Source organism: Micromonas commoda, chromosome 4 (genome assembly GCF_000090985.2).
Source record: "Micromonas commoda chromosome 4, complete sequence".
NCBI classification, from domain to species: domain Eukaryota; kingdom Viridiplantae; phylum Chlorophyta; class Mamiellophyceae; order Mamiellales; family Mamiellaceae; genus Micromonas; species Micromonas commoda.
The window spans coordinates 42220-58591 of record NC_013041.1 but is presented as its reverse complement, the minus strand read 5'-3'; the positions used below and the strand labels follow the sequence as shown (position 1 = coordinate 58591).

At 63.9% G+C, this 16372-nt stretch overlaps 5 protein-coding genes across 5 annotated transcripts; 3 read left to right on the top strand and 2 right to left on the bottom strand.

Annotated features, from left to right (window-relative positions):
* Positions 1-168: 168 nt before the first annotated feature.
* On the bottom strand, positions 169-2100 carry MICPUN_57499 (predicted protein; the record flags this gene model as incomplete). The annotated part of the gene is made up of 1 exon (XM_002501162.1): positions 169-2100. The coding sequence occupies one exon, from the start codon at positions 2098-2100 to the stop codon at positions 169-171; it is 1932 nt and encodes a 643-aa protein (XP_002501208.1).
* A 215-nt stretch (positions 2101-2315) lies between these two features.
* Positions 2316-3239, top strand: MICPUN_81258 (predicted protein; the record flags this gene model as incomplete). Its single annotated transcript, XM_002501540.1, has 1 exon — positions 2316-3239. The coding sequence occupies one exon, from the start codon at positions 2316-2318 to the stop codon at positions 3237-3239; it is 924 nt and encodes a 307-aa protein (XP_002501586.1).
* A 191-nt stretch (positions 3240-3430) lies between these two features.
* On the top strand, positions 3431-9699 carry MICPUN_99827 (predicted protein; the record flags this gene model as incomplete). Its single annotated transcript, XM_002501539.1, has 2 exons — positions 3431-3439; positions 3592-9699. 2 exons carry the CDS (start codon positions 3431-3433, stop codon positions 9697-9699), a joined length of 6117 nt encoding a protein of 2038 aa, XP_002501585.1.
* A 44-nt stretch (positions 9700-9743) lies between these two features.
* On the bottom strand, positions 9744-14330 carry MICPUN_80475 (predicted protein; the record flags this gene model as incomplete). The annotated part of the gene is made up of 4 exons (XM_002501161.1): positions 9744-12610; positions 12716-13148; positions 13284-14057; positions 14133-14330. 4 exons carry the CDS (start codon positions 14328-14330, stop codon positions 9744-9746), a joined length of 4272 nt encoding a protein of 1423 aa, XP_002501207.1.
* Positions 14331-14514: 184 nt separating this feature from the next.
* MICPUN_81278 (folate-biopterin transporter family) lies at positions 14515-16155 on the top strand (the record flags this gene model as incomplete). Its single annotated transcript, XM_002501538.1, has 1 exon — positions 14515-16155. The coding sequence occupies one exon, from the start codon at positions 14515-14517 to the stop codon at positions 16153-16155; it is 1641 nt and encodes a 546-aa protein (XP_002501584.1).
* Between the last annotated feature and the right edge of the window lie 217 nt (positions 16156-16372).

The following is a 16372-nucleotide window of genomic DNA, read 5'->3' as shown; positions in this document are numbered from 1 at the left end:
CGGGGTGACGCGATACGGGTGTCGGGCGCGCGGAGGTGTGATCTGGGCAGGGCGGGGGATTCGTTTACAGAGCGCTGGTGAGGGTTTTGAACGGAATGCGGTAAACCCTGATCTGGAGAAATTAGACACCTGGCAATATGAGATTTTCATTTGCAAATGCTATGAGTGTTACCTCACTCGTTGACGTTCGACGTGGCCGCTGTACGACCAGCCGTGCTGCCGACTGCTTATCCCGCCGTCCGCATCGCGTACAAGGGTCCATTCCACGCTGACGCGGCACAGCGGACACCTGCGGACCATGTCGCTCATGCACCCCGCGTGCATGCACTGGTGTTTGCACGGCTGGAGGATCAAGTCACACGCCGGTTCGGATTCCAGGCACACCACGCACGCGTCCGACTGGTGCGCGCCCGTCACGGCTCGTTCGTACACATCGACCATCTCGCGATCCCTGGCGGCGACGATCAACTTGGCGGCGTTTCGTCTCGTGATGTGCTCGGGATCGACCGGGGGTAAAGTCAAGTTTGGTTCGACGGCGAGGCGCAACACCGCCGATCGCTCCGTCGGGTTTGGCGAAGGGCGGAGCGATCGGTCGGCCCGGATGGGCCGAGGCGGATCACACGCCTCGGCGACGACGCGGCCGAGATCGAGTCGCGAAGATGTAGGTGCGTTGATATCGTCCTCATCGGACGATGCGACGGGCGACGCCGGAGGTCTGGGCGCCATGCCGGCGACGAACGGCGCGGGCTCGTCGGCGCTGGGCGGCTCGGGCGCGTTTTGGTCATTTTCGTTTGGTTCGGTGAGAGCCTTGAGGCGGAGCTCCTCGGGGGATAGGCCGCGGTGCTCGGCCATGACCCCGACGTGACGGATGCGGTGAATCTCATCTTCGGACGATCTCGTTTCAGAAATGACGGGTATGCCTCCAACCCCGAACCAAGGCCAATCGCTTCCCCGGCGCGGCGCATCCGGCGCTCTTCGCTTGGCCACGAACATGTCGAGCGCGTGCCACCTCGAACCCTTCCACACGGCGTTAGTCAGCGGCGCCGCGCTCCAAACTTCGGTGGGAGACGCGGTGAACTTCAGATACGGTGCGTTGGACGCCCCCGTCGATCCGAGAAGCAGAGCACGTCCCTCGGTTCCCTCCGCGGCGTGCTCCGCGCTCTCCAGGGGTCCGAGCTCGCTCTCAAACACCGGCGCGACGCCGTCCTCTCGACACACGCCTCGGGCGTCGCAACGACGAGCGGCGATCCTGACCGAGCACAGGCTCGACACGTTCGTCAGTATCGCCCTGACTTCCACCCCTCCCTTGGCAAACGACGCCCGAAATTCGCCAGCCTTGTCCGTCTGCGCGAGCGAAGATGCGACGCCGCCGACGTCTCCGAAGAATCCTCCCTTGACATCCACCCGCTCCGCCTTGTCCGCCTCCACCGCGTACACCTGGACCATCACCATCGGAAATCCGTCGTTCGATACCAGGCACATGCCGCCTCCCTGGCGTCTGGGTAGATACGCGATGAGTCCCTGGGACGCGAACCGCCCCGGCGTCGCCGGATCCCTCGGCATGTTCCACGGGTGGAGCTCGTCCACGACGTCGAACAGGCGCGGGTTGAGGATCTCGTTTCGCGCCGCTTCCGACGCGTCCCGTGCCCTCAGCCGGCGTGCATCCTCGCGCGCGTGCGCGATACGTCTGAACCGCGCGAGCCGCTCGAGGTGGCTCGCCGGGTTGACCATTGGGCAGAGCGCGGGTCCCGGCGGACAGATGGCGTGCGCACCTTGGTCGATGAACGCCCGGAGCCGATCGTTCAGCCCGGCGGGCGGGGGCGCGTCGAGCCCATCGTCGCCCCGGAAATCGTCCGCACCGGCGAGGGATGCGAAGCACGTGATGAGCTGAAGCGTCTCCGACCAAGCCTCGTGCGCGGGCTTGGGCATGACGATGAAACAATCGTGCCTATGGATTTCGCAACAGGATGCGCAAAAGTCAGCGTCGATGCATAGGAGGCATCGACGGCGCGTGCCCCGCAGCGGGGTCTCTCCGCACCCGTCGCACCTAACTCCCTCGTGCGTCGCAAGCGGTGCGCCTCGATACCTCTCTATGGTCATGTGGTGCGTCGCGAAGTGAAGTCTCGGCTCCGGGGTACGCAGGATTTATTTCCGCGCGCGAGCGTTTCCTGCACCCCCGCGGCCGCGGTCCAAACTGGCCGTTTTTTTTGGGTCAGGACCCGCGAAGGAATCAATCAATCAGCCCGACGAAAATATCCGCTGAGAATAACGAGATGGGCGCCATAATCGACAACGCCGCCCCGACCTCGATAGCGATGGGTAAGGTTTGCATCGTTACCGGTGGCTCCCGCGGGTTCGGACGCGGCATCGCGCTCATCCTTGCGAAGGAGCACGGGTGCACCGTTTACGCCACCGCGCGCGACCTTGGCAAGCTTCAGGATCTCGCCGACCAGGCGACGATCGAATGCGCTAAACTCGGGAGCGAGGGGAAGGTTGTCCCGTGTCAGGTGGACCAGAAGGACGACGCCGCCGTCAAGGCGTTCGTGGAAGACGTCACCGCGAAGGAGGGTAAGATCGACCTGCTCGTTAACTCCGCGTTCCAGGGCCTAGTCGCCATGACCCCGCAGTTCGGCAAGACTTTCTGGCAGAAGCCCCTGTCCATGTACGAGGCCGAGGTGGACAACTTCGTCCGGTTCGCGTACGTCATGAGCTACTACGTCGCACCCGTGATGGTCAAGAACAAGTCCGGCCTGATCCTCGGCATCAGCAGCGCCGGAGGCGTCGTGTACTTCGCCGACGTGGCCTATTGCGCCGGCAAGGCTGCGTTTGACAAGATGCATCACGACATGGCGTGCGAGCTCAGGGAGCACGGCGTGTTTTCCATGACGCTCTACCCCCAGGCTGGTATCACCGAGAACGCCAACTTCCCCGGCGGTGACACGCCCTCCTACGCGGGTCGCGCGGTCGCCGCGCTGATGAACGCGTCCGAGGAGGACATGACCACGCTCACCGGCAAGGTGATCCAGACCCGCGAGGTGGCTGATAAGTTCGGCTTCACCGACGTCGACGGAAAGCACCCCGACGGTCCGTTCACCAACCCAGACGCGATCGCTGGAATGCGCAAGGCGATGCGCAATCCGCCTCATCTCAACCTGGACAGCCCGCCCATCGACCCGGACGGGTGGAAATCGATGAACGCCGAGGGTTTCGCGGACATGTTCCCCGGGTACAAGGCTTAGTGCGAGCTAACACTTAGGGAAACCACCTGTCAAATATCGTCCGAAAAACCGCATGCCTCGCTCGCATCCCCATTTTAGCCGTTTGTGTCGGGTCAACCTTGATGAGTCTCGGAGGAGGAGACGCGAAGGTCGCATAGCCTCTAGGGCCCCGCGCGCCCCGCGTGCGACGCGTCCGCCCGGTGATTAGCACGATGAGTATGGTGAGAGCGGCTCCCATCGATCCCCCGACCCGAGTCGTGAACCCGCCCGATGCGTGCTCCGCCCGTTTCTCGATACGTTGTGAAATCTTCGTCCGGAACCTCCTCCCGGCCATGGCCCAGAGCTCACTAGCCCTGTACCTTCATCACCGCAGCAACGGCCTAGTCTCCCTCATCTGGATATACCGGGCGAGTCGGGCGAGTCGACGCCCCTGTTCGCGTCGCCCAGGGTCCCCGAGCCGGAGACATCGGAGTTGCCGGGCGGCCCAGCGCCGGTTGCCCACGGCCGACGCGCGGGATCCCTGGCGCCGCTGGCGCCCCTGGGAGGACTGAAACCTCTCGGCGCGCCGCTGCCCCCGATATCGGGCCTGGTTCCAAAGCCCGTATCGCCCGTCGAGCCTCAATCGCCCGGTGCCGCGCCCGCGCCGGCGCCGGCGCCGCCGCCGGTGCCGTCCACGCCGCTCTCGCAGATTGGAGTCTCGGTGCCGTCGCTGCCGCCGCCGGACCTACCCGCGACCCCGGCGCGCCCGTACTTCCGCGACGACTGGGAACTGCACGAGGAGAAGATCGTGGGCTCACCCGGCGGGTCGTGGGCGGTGTACCTGGTGGACCGAACCACCGGCGTGGCGTACCTCCCCTCGGACGTTTGGCCCGAGCCGGCGGGGATGGTGTCGAGCGACGGCGCGTACGTAGACGCCGACGCGCCCGGGGTTTCATCCGTGGACTTCGTCGCCCTCATGGACGCGTTCCTGAAGAGACACAAGAGGCGGCTACGTGACGTGTGGGACGCGCACGATACGGGGAAGCGAGACGTGCTGTCGGAGCAGGAACTGGCGGGGTTCATCGACGAGATCGTCGGGACGCACGCGGTTTCGAGGGCGCAGCGAAAGTACCTGGAGGTTGTCCTCTCCGACGTGCGGTGGGTCGGTGCTTCGTACGAAGGTCTCGTCAAGGCGATGCGGGAGTGTAAGGATAGGAAGAGGCGTAAGCCGCACCCGCTCGTCGCGCCCGGTCTATCGGAAACACCCGAGGTTTTGGACAGGCTGAAGTCGTACATGTTCAACAACATGATATCCGCGAAGAGGATCTTCGCGAGCCTCGACGTCGAGGAGTGCGGCTGGCTGGAGATTGAGCAGCTTCGACAGATGGTGCACAAGATCGCGCCCGACGTGTCCGAGTCGGAGAAGAGACGATTGACCGCGGGACTCGCGTGGATGGACCCCAGGGGCGAGGCAAAGGTGAGGTATATCGACCTGATCCGATGCGCCAAAATCGCCAAGCTGAAAGTTGAGCCCATGTCTTGGGGCGAGGTGAGCACCACGCCGCCGGCCAAGGAGTTCGTCGAACGCGCCGACAGGAAGGCGGAAAAGAAGCTCGAGGAGAAGATCAACGGGCCGGCTCCCACGCGACCGAGACCGGCGGCGGCCAAGACACCCGTGAGGGGTCCCGCCAAGACACCGGCGGCGGCGAAGCGGCGACCGGGTGCGCACGGGGGAATCGTCAAATCGCCCAAATCTCCGGGCAACGTGAAGATACCGGTGAAACTGGCGGGAGGTACGCCGAAGACGCCCGCTTCGATCGGCGCGCGGCGCGCCTCGATCGGGTCCGTCGCCGAGAACCCCGCGACGCCCGCGACGTCCCCGCCCGATCCCGATTCCGAGCCGAGGACGGACAAGCCCCCGGGGCCGTCGCCGCCCGTGCCCAAGCGACGCTCACCGTCAACGGTGTCGAAACGGGCCTCGCCGCCGTCGTCCAAGAAATCGTCCCCTCCCACGGCGAAGAAGTCTGCACCGGCGACACCGAGCTCCTCACTTCCACCCGTCAACAAACCCGCGAGGTCGACCCCCACCGCACGCACCGCGCTCAGGTCCGCTCGGCCGGACGAGTTGAGGAGCGCGAACAAGAAACGCGCCGCGGTGACAAAGAAGGACCTCGCCGCCGACGATGACGACGGGCACCCAAAACCGCTGTACCCCGAACCCGGCGTGGAAGAGTGGGAACTCGAGCGCGCGTTGACGCACGACGGCGCGACGTACCTCGTCGACCGTTATAACGGCTCGAACATCGCGTACGACGACTCGGGTGAATGGCCGGTGAGCGTCGGAAAGTTGGTTGAGGATTCGGACCCGCTGAATCGGATGTTTGATTCCGTGTCCAAGCCGATGATTCGCATCGTTCGAAGCACGGGCACGAGGGACGCGGGTGCCATATTCGACGAGATCGACCGCATGCTCAAAGACGAGCGCAGGCGCCTGCGCGACGTCTTCGATGAGTACGACCGGAACAAAGACGGGGTTCTCACCGGCGAGGAGCTTGGCCGATTCATCAGGGCAGCCGTTCCCGATGCGACCCTTCCTGAGGTTCGCTATTTTGGCGTCATGTGCGACGTCAAAGGTGAAGGCGGCGTCCGCTTCGAGGGGCTCATCGAGGCAATCAGAGAATCCCTGGACGCGACGCAGATGGCGCAGGCGGCGCGTCACTCGGATGAGCTCGCGCCAGTGATGTCAAAGCTGCGAAATTTCATGAGGGAGAACAGCGCCGACGCGAAAAAAGTTTTTGAGGCTTGCGATTTGGACGGAAGTGGCGAGCTCGAGGTCTTCGAGCTGCGTCAGATGATCAAGGAGCTCCAGCCGGACGTCACCCCCGCCGAGCTCAGGCACCTTCTCGCGGGGTTCAGGGAGGTTGACACGGACGGTAACGGCACCGTGACGTACAGGGAGCTGCTACGGGGTTTGCGGCTGGTGAAGATTGTCCGGGTCTCCGAGGGCCACCACAAGAGGAGGGAGGCTGAGAAGGCTGCGAGGATCCGCGGGGAGTTTGGAAGGGAACCGATCGACGCGGCCGCCAGGCCAGCGCCGCTCCCACTCTTCTCCGAGCGGGTGGACCAGGCAAAGGGGGAAGACTCCCCCTCTCCCAAGTCAGCCGCTCCTCTCAAGCCCACAGCCTCACCTCCCAAGTCTGACATCGTCGAGGAAATCTCGTACGAAGATGATTTTGTGGAGGATGACATCGTCGAGGAGCTCCTCTCATCCGACCCCGAAACGAAGGAGGAAACCAAGCCAACATCGACCGAACCCCCGCCCGCGCCCAGATTCAAGCCCGACCTCGTGGGTTTCACTCCTCCCGACTGGACCCTCGAGGCGATCACTGTCGGCCGGGAGACGCTCCTCTTTGACCGCGAGACTCGCGACGTGTACGGCGATTGTGACGAGTTCATCGGCGAGTGGCCGGTGCCACGCGGTTCCCTGGATGAGGACGGCCACGTCGTCCCGACGATATCGGGCAGCTCCAGGGATCTTTTCGAGGAGCTGGACCGGCGTTTAAAGCACGAACGGGTGCGACTGAAGGTCCTCTTCGACGAGCACGACTTTGACGACGACGGCAGGTTGGAGCAAGGGGAGCTCGCTCGCTTTGCGAGAAGGGTCATACCCGAGGCGACCAGGGAGGATGTCACCTACTTCCGCGTCATGATGGACGCGGACGGGGGCGAGAGTGTCACCTTTGACGAGATCATCGAGTGCGTGAAGCGGTGTAAGAGCGCGGGCGTTTCCATGCGGGCGAGTTCGCAGAGCAAGGATGTCCCCGAGGCGCTCGTGCGGGTGGTCCAGTTTATGAAGGAAAACTCTGTTGACCCGCGACGCGTGTTCGACGCGTGCGACCTGGATGGCAGCGGTTTCCTCGATTTTGCGGAGCTCAAGGAGATGATCAAGGAGCTCGTGCCGGACGCGAGTGCGCAAGAACAGCGGCTGATGCTGGCGGGTATGAGAACCGTCGACTCCGACGGCGACGGACGCGTGAGCTACACCGAGATGCTCCGCGCCACGCGACTGGTCACCCTCAAGATTTTGGACTCCAAGGGTAAGGTTCGAAAACATCCGAAGAAGGAGGGCGCTAAGAGGAGTTCGTCGAGGGCCGCGTCCACGGCGAGGAAGGTGCCGAAAAAGGATGCCGTCGAGTCGGAACCGGTGACGCTTCCGATGGATCCAACCGTCGGCCAGGACTGGCGGCTCCGATCCATGCCATTTGGTGACGAGACCTGCCTGGTCGATGACGAGACTCGCCTGGTGTTCACCCGCATTGAGGACGCTGACCTACCCCTCGGCGAGCGCAAGAAATCGAAGCGGAAACCGATCGGAAGGACCATGGACACGCTGACGGCGACGTGGAGGACCGAGATGAGGGCGGATCTCGGCAAAAACTCTGACGACGAATCATCAGATGACGAATGGGACGATACCGACACGGATTCTGCCAACACCTCAATGGTATCCGAGGAGGGTTCCACCACGGACAAGGAAGGGACTTCCAAGTGGCCCGGGCCGCTGCGTGGCAAGCTCGCACCCTCAGGCAAGCTGATTAAGCACGCCCCACTCTCCGATCTTTTCGACGCCATGAAGGAGTACTCGCAGCGAAACAAAATCTCACTTCGCAAGCTCGTCAAGATGCACGACGCAAACAAGAAGGGTTCGCTTACGCTGGCCGAGCTCACCAAACTTATCAGGGGCTCGCTCCTGCCCGGGGTCACGAGCTCGGAGCTGTCCTACTACGGCGTCATGCTCGACAGGGACGGTGACGGGTTTGTGACGCTGAGAGATTTCGAGGAGTGCGTCGCTGAGAGCGCGCGATGGGGCCGAGACGTCGCGCCCAGGACCGGTGCACCCTCACCGTGGATCGTGATGCAGCGAATGTCCATCGCCATAGAGAGCGGGCCTCACAAGGGAGACGTCGCGGCTTTTTACTACGCTTGTCTGCTGGAGGATGAAGATCAGGACGCGTCTGCACTCCTGCTCGACTCTCGCAGGCTGCTCAAGTTGGTCAAGGAACTCTTCGCGGGTATATCCCACATGGACGCGAGGTGCGCCGTCGCCAATCTTCGCGCGTGTGATCTCACCGGCGATGCCACCATATCGCTCCCGGAGCTGGCCAGGGCGTTGAGACAGGCGACCGTCGGGAAGGTTCTCCCCGGCGAAGGTTTCGGCCGGGTAGAAGCCCCCGCGGTGGAAACGCCCGACGACTCCGCCAAAGAGAACCGGGACAAGGAAGCGCTGGCGAGGAAGGCTGAACGCGCGAGGTCTGAAATGGACGCAACGTCCGGTGCGACCGCGCACGTGCAGCGCTACCGCACCGGTAAGCTCTCAGACACTACCAACCGCGCTCGATCTGGAACCCCCGTGAAGATCTCGGTTCGACCAGAGTCCCCAGAGGATGACCCGTGGGACTCCATTCCCGCACCGAGCCCCGCGCGTGGGGGATCACCACCTGAACCGTACTCAAGGTTTGGCCCGAGCCCGCCAAAAAAGCAGACTGTTCCCCTTAGCATGACGAAGACGACGGTGCCGCTTCCTGTCGACAAACCGAAAAAATCTGCGAGGACCGCCAAGGAGGAACTGGAGCTGAAGAAGCGGCTCCGAGCCGAGAAGATTCGCGCGGAGAAGAAGGTTGCCAAAGGCGATGTCCTCCCCAACGACGCGCGCGAGGAGATCGTCGCGGCGCAGGAGCTCCTGTTGGCTAGACAGTTCGAGAAGGAGCTCACCATGAAGAGGGTCCGGGAGCATCTCATCGAGCAGGAGGACGCAAAGGTTCAGGTGGCGGAGGCTTGGCGCGAGCAGGAGAGGATTGCCCAGGAGGAATACGAGCGTGCCATGCTCGCCTACCAACAGGATCACCTCGAGCAGTTTGGGTACTACGACGAGGAGGCTGACACCACGGTGAGGAACTACTTCGAGGCGCAGAGGCAGGCGAGGGTGGACGAGGAGGTCCTTCGCAAGTGGAAAACTGAGGAGCTCCTCGCTATGGCGCAAGAATCTGGGCCGAAGCTCGTGGAGGCTCTCGCCGCTTTGAAACGAGGTCACGACGGAAAGATCGCGCCCGAGTCTCTCGCGGCTATCCATGAAGCTGTGAGGGAAGGCGTCGCCGCCGAGGCTGAAGGAAACCTCAGGGTTGTCAACTCGACCGATATTGCCGCCGGAAGCAACGCCACTCAAGAGATCCTTGTGGGATTGATGAGGCAGGCCGACGAGCAGAGACAGATGGAGAAGGAGGACGAAGCTGACGACGCGGCGTTCGTTGCGCGCATGCGCGAAGAGTACCCAGACTCGGGCAACTGGTCCGACGACGAGATGGAGCCCGTGCCCGGGATCCAGAGACCCGAGAGTCTCTTCTCGCCGCTCTTTAGCAAATACCCAAAAATGCCGTTCAAGAGCCACAAGGAGTTCAACGAGACCGTGCCCGCGGTGAAGAGGCTGCAGTTCGCGAACCAATAATCTTAGCGTGTTGTGATTGTCAAAAGACTTAGTTTTACAAGAGCTCACATGAACGCGGTGCGCGCCGAGAGTTGGTGCAGGTGACCCAAAGCCACGTCGCGCGTCATACCCGCCTCCTTCGCCGCCTTGGCTTGCGCCTTCCACGGCATGTGTTCGTACACTGCCAGCAAACCACCGTCCAGCAGGGAGTGCGGCGCTGGTTGTCTCATCGGCCTACCCTCCACCGTCTTCGGGTGTCGATGCGTCCTGGCGTTGAGACCGGCGAGCGCCGCGTGGGGTGTCGCGTAGGTGAGATACCTCTGCAGGGACTGCAAGCTGGCGTGCGCCGCCTCCTCGATGGGCACCAGGATACCCAGGCTGCCGTCCAGGGTCCCGAAGAAAACCGCGTGCCTGTTGGCCTGTGCCTTTTGCTCCGCGGGGCTGATCGTTTGTCCCGGCGCGGCCGTGGGCGCCTTGAGTCTGAACCGGACCATGCGGTGCACCGGCGACCCGACGTGAAACGCACCCTTCGTGAGCAGCTTTTGACCCTTCCAGCTCTCGAGCGACTTGGGGTCATAGGAAAATATGAACGCGTTGCCAGTCATGTCCGTGGTGAGCATGCTTAGGGTGCTGCCGTCCACCAGGAACTCCGTCGCCAGGATATCCATGCCCTCAAAATCCTTCGCCATTTGCACCAAAAGTTTTTCGTCTGGAGTATCCTTCCAACGGAAGAAAAACGCCCCTTTTTGGATGTCGCCGAGGAGGATGAAGTTCTTGACCACGTTCATGGTGACCGTGTGCAGTGGGGTGTCGAAGAACGCCACGGGCATGAGAGAGTGACCGTCCCACGAGTGAACGATGAGCTTAGTTCCGATGGCCACGGCGAGGTGGCCGCCGACCCCCTCCAGAGCGGTGCACGCCATCTTGGCGTCCCGCACGCACACGAGCTGACCCTGCCACTTGGTGCCCCTATCCGTCATCTGCCAGACAACCTCGAAGATGAGCACGCGGCCGCGGCACGGCGCGTCCTCGCCGCCCGGAAGCGCGGTTCCCACGACGAGCATCGATTGCAGCGCGCCGGTCATCGTGTTTCGCAGCTGAACGTTGCGGATGCTCTGCACGTGCTCGCCCGGGTCGACGGTGTACTGCCACGCGCACTCGAGCGTGCCGGGGACGAGGAGCCTGAGGGAGAACACTTGCTCGACGCCACCCTTGGCCATCGCGTTCGCCTTGCGAACCTTGATCAGCGTGGACAGGTGAATGTCGTCCTCGTTGACCTCGTGGTCCTTCCACTTGACCGGCGCAGAGGTTGACAGCGCGTAGAGACGAAAGTCCGGGAGGTACTGCACGTGATGCGGCGTGCATCGAAGAGCGAGCTTGCGCACGGGCCACGCCGCCTCGTAGTGCATCCGCCCCGGGATCTGGCAAATCCTCACACCTCCCGCCGCGGTACCGAGCATGAAACCGTTCAAGCAGTTCACGTTGTGGAAAGGCGTGAAGGAGACGGTGCGCTGAGCCTCACCTCGGATGGGTAGCGCGAGCACTCGGCTGCGCCGCACCAGGAGCCAGAGCGGCCGGGGACCCGACACGAATACGCCGCGAATACCACCCCTGTCACCCACGCGCTCGAACCGCGTGAGCCTGGAACCGGATAGGGCCTTCGTGTCCACCATACCGCCGCCGCCTCCCTCGAGCTCGATGGGGACGCGGCAGAATCGAAGCTGAGGCTTGGCTTCGTGCCCCACGTTGCCGGCGCCGGGCGGGCACAGAAACGCTCGATACACCAGCACGGACCCGTCACCCCTGAGCGCAGTGAGCATCGGTCGCTCGTGCGCCCTCGGGAACGCGTCGAGGCGAAATTCGACGATCTCGGGCGCGGGATAATCGTCCGTGGGCTCGACTTCCCCATCGCCGTCGACGTTCACATCGTCGCCGGCACCTCCCGGCGCGAGAACGTTCAAGCCCTCGGATAAGCCGTCAGCGCTCCAGATCCTCTCGCACGACGGCAACGCGTACAGTTCCAGCGTACCTCCCACGCGCGTCACCGCGAGCACGGTACCTTCCTCGTCTTCGGGTAATACCCCCGTGCTCGTCGCCGTGCGCCTCAGGAAACCGGGCTCTCGCGTGGTGAGGCCGGGGCGCTCCGCGGCGGGCACGGAATCGTCAACCAGCGCGGCGGACGCGATCGACTCGCCCGTGGGTAGGTTTGCATAGGAAGACGGGGACATCGCCTCCACCGAACCCTTCTCCTCGTCACCCTTGAGCACGCGCAGGGAACCGTCGGACATCCGACAGAGCACGTACGGGTCGAGAACCTGAGCCGCGATGATCTCCAAGTCGGGGCTTACGTCACCAGCCGCCGGCATCTCGGCTGCGGATAAGTCCTGAATCTTGACCGGGCCCTCGCATATCCTCACGCCGCCCTTATGCACCTGCGCGATACGCTTGCGACCGTGCATGTTACCCGCCGCGAGGGTCGCCGCGTCTGTTACCAGTTCCACCGCCTCGCTCACCTCCCTCAGCTCCTCACCCGTCTCGAGAACCATCGTGGTCGATTCGAGAGAGATGACCAGGTACGAGTGAAACGGATCAACGTTAGCCGCCGCCGCCGCCGCGCCGGACTCGCGCAGGCGCTCGTTATCTCGCGACTCGTGGTACACGGTCCACGTCCCCATGAGCCCGGGCAGGGTGCCGGCTTCAACCTCGGTGACGAGCTCGGGCTGGATACCCCTCTGCAAAATAGCCAGGGCGCCGTTCTTTCCGTGGCCGCACGCCGCGACCAACTCCGCGCGCTCCTCCGTGTCGCCCTGCACAGAGGCGGATGCACCGGCGGTGAGATCGATGATCGGGGATATTCCGAGCACGGAGTCGCGCACGGTGAACGTGTACCCGGGGTCCTCCTTGCGTCCAGCGTTCGCAGCCTTCGCCGCGGCTTTGAGGGTAGCCGCGCTGACGCCGCCCACCCCGTCGCCCTCACCCTCCTTCACCGCATCCGCATCCGCCGCCACGACATCCGCAGCCTTGCCCGCGGCTCCACCTTCGCCTTCGCCGTAGAGCATCGCCTCGAGCTCGTCCTCGTCGTCCTGACTGGTGCCAACCTTTTGCGGCGGGGGTGGCGGTTTCGGAGGCTCCGCTTCGCCAGCCTTGCGTTTCTTCGGCGCCGCCGCGGGAAGCATCTGCGCCGCGCCCGCAGCCTCCTTCTTCTTCAGAGAAACGAGAAGGGAGTCGCCCACCCTGCTTCCGAGGAATAACAGCCGTTTCGTGATGAGGCACATGCCGCTCGAGAGCACCGCGCCTCCCGCGCGTCGTAGGTGCATCGCGCCGTGCGCCGCGAGCCGACGACCCTCCACCCTCAGGCTGAGCAACATCAGCGCACCCTGCTTCGTGGTCACGAGCACCTGGCGCTCGGATAACACCGCCGCGTGCGCGGAGTCGAGCTCGACGGAGACGCCCAGCGCACTCTCCGTGCCCTCGCGCGTGGCGACGAACGATGCCGGGTTGGCAAGCTCAGGGTTGGTCGATCCCGCGTTGCCAGCTGTGCACGCCTGAGCCGCCGCCGCCGCCGCCGCGGCAGCCGCCGCGCTCGTGGCATCGTCGAATGTCACACCTCCCGCCAGCGGGTTGAGTGCGAGCGCCTTGCTGCTCTCCTGCGATTCGTGCAGCAAGAAGTTATTCGACAACACGATGGCACCGCCGAGTGGGTCCGGCATGGCACAAAGCCGGTAGCACGTGCACGGTAGCTTTTCCCTCTGCCAGATGACCGTGCACCTCTTGGTGTCGAGGTTTATGCTGACGGCGGTGAGGACGCAGGTATCGTTCACCAGCGGCATCCTCGCCGCCCACGTGGGCTCGCGTTCGTGCAGGATGAGAACCACGGGTTCGCCGTATCCGTGGAGGAACGCGGCGTCCCTCACCCCGCTCAGCGCGAGATCGGCGGTGAGGTCAACGACGAACGATTTCCTCACGCTCGCCGCGGGCCCTTGGCCCCTCCGGTCCCCGTCGTCGCCGCCGCCGTCCCCGTCCGCGTCCGCGTCCGCGTCCACCGCGGGGCACAGCGCCAGCCTGGATCGACCCTCCGCTCTGAGCAGCACCGCCGCGCACCTTCCCTCCGGGTCGGCGATGGCGAGGGGCGGTAAAGGCGCTACTCGAAGCGCGGATGGGACTCCGCCGGTGCCCACCGGGGTCTCCCACGAGTGCAGGGACGACGGCACGACGGTCATCTCGCTCGGGTCCCACTCGATCACGCTGAGCTTGCTCTCGCGAACGGCGATGAGCAGCGCGTCCCTCTGGTTCCTCGGCGCCCCGGATCGCCTGCGCATGACCGCGATGGATCCGACGGTGCCGTTGAGGTCGAACTCGGCGACGACCTCGAGGGACATCTGCGAGTCGTCGGACTCGTCGTCGTCGTCGTCCTCATCGGCGCTCGCGGCCTTCTTCTTCTTGGCCATCGCCACAGCCTTGGCGCCGAGCGCGGCGTCGCCCGAAGCGTCCGCCGAGGGATCGCGTCGGATCGCAAACACCGTGAGATGGTTCGCCTGCATCACCACCAGGTTCGGGGGACCGCCGTCACCGATGGGGTGGGTGAAATACGCAGCGACCGCGTGGTCCACGCCAGTGGGCGGGTGGACCTGCTTGTGAATGGCAAAACTCATCGCCGCGACTACGGGCGCCGACCTCCTCGGTCCTGCTCGCGCCCGGAAAAGTGAATCAACCCTAGCAACTTACGCAAGAGCAGTCCGTCACAACTGTGAGGTTTCGTTTCACACGAAAAGGCATCCCCTGTGCCTCCCCTTTCCACAGTTGGCACGCGCAGGAGGGGTAGCGCGGCGTATCGGGATGTCGTCTGTGGTTGGTAAGGTGGCGGTGACGCCCGCGAGGGCGCGCATCACCTCGCTGGGTAGGCGTGCGACGAAGTTACCGTCACCCGCGCGCCCACGTCGCTCAGCCTTCCACGTCGTTTCGCAGCGCACGGCGAGGTTGCCGCGACGACGCCCGCCCGGGAAGACGTCTCGACCCCTGGCGGCTCCTCGCGAGCGTGGATCGCTCGAGGTCGAGGTGGAGAGCAGTGAGGCCGCGCTGCCTACGGCCGGGGCTGATAAAGGCGACGGGTTCGCGGGCATCTCACTCGCTGGGGTGCCTCTCACCCCGGAGGTCTCGGCCATCGTGTTGGTGTACTTCGTGCAGGGCATCCTCGGACTGTCTAGGCTCGCCAAGGACTACTTCGTGAAGGACGAGCTCGGTCTTTCTCCCGCGGAGGCGTCCATCATCTTCACCATATCCAGCGTGCCCTGGTTGGTCAAGCCGCTTTGGGGATTCATCAGCGACTCGGTGCCGCTCGCGGGGTACAAGCGCAAGAGCTACCTCGCCGCGTGCGGGTTCTTGGGCGCGGGTGCGGGTTTCTCCCTGTGCACGGTGGTGAACGACGTTCCCGGCGCGGTGCTGGCCTTCACCCTCGGTTCCCTCTCCACCGCCTTCAGCGATGTCGTCATAGACAGCATCGTGGTCGCGAGGGCTCGAGGCGAGTCTCAGGCGCTCTCCGGGTCCCTCCAGAGCTTGTGCTGGGGCTCGGTGGCCATCGGAGGCATCGCGTCTTCGTACTTTTCCGGATCTCTCATCGAGACGTACGGCACGAAATACGTGTTCGGGGTGTCCGCCGCGTTTCCTCTGCTCATCGCGTGCGCGGCGCTGCTGGTGCGCGAGGACCCGGTCGACGAACCCAAAAGTCGAACCCTGTCACAGGCGGAGACGGCGGATAAAAAGGACGGAAAGAGCGTGGGGGCACAGCTGGCGGAGCTGGGGAAAAAGTTGTGGGGGGTGGGGAAGCAGAGGAGGATATGGGCGCCGACCGCGTTCGTGTTCTTGTGGCAGGCGACGCCCAACCCGGGCACCGCCATGTTCTACTTCACCACAAACGAGCTCGGGTTCACGCCAGAGTTCCTGGGTCGGGTGGCGCTGGCCAGGTCGGTCGCTGCGCTGGTGGGCGTGGGTGTGTACAACGGGTACCTCAAGAAGGTGCCACTGAAGAAGATGTTCTTCTGGTCCGCCGTGGTTGGGACCGCGCTCGGTCTCACGCAGCTGATGCTGGTCACCGGTTACAACCGGGAAATCGGGATTAGCGACCAGTTCTTCTCGTTGGGCGACACGGTGGTGCTCACCGTGCTCGGCGAGGTATCATTTTTGCCCGTTCTCGTGCTCGCGGCCAAGATATGTCCCGAAGGCGTCGAGGCGACACTGTTTGCCGCGCTCATGTCGGTGTTCAACGCAGGCGGCGCGGCGTCGGGTGCGCTCGGCGCCGCGCTGACCAGCTACCTGGGCGTCACGGCGGAGGATTTCACGAACCTGTTCTGGCTGGTTCTGATATGCAACTTGAGCAGCCTGATGCCCCTGGCGGGTCTCAGGTGGTTGGACGAGGCCGATAAGGAGTGGGAAGGCGAAGAGGACGCGGTGGCTGCGTTGAAGGAGGGTGGCTCGGATTGATTGTTTCGCGCGGCGTAAATATTACGGATGCGCCCAAGTTCGAGAAATACGCGTTGAACAATAATATTGTTTAGATCACAAAGAAAGCAAAGTAATAAGTTTCTCCCCGTGTATACTCTCAATGGGGCTTCGAACCCCTTCGTCCCCGGTCAAGGGGCACATCTTTGAGACGCCCTCCGGCACGGCAAAAAGCGCGCGCCATCATCGGGGGAGATGA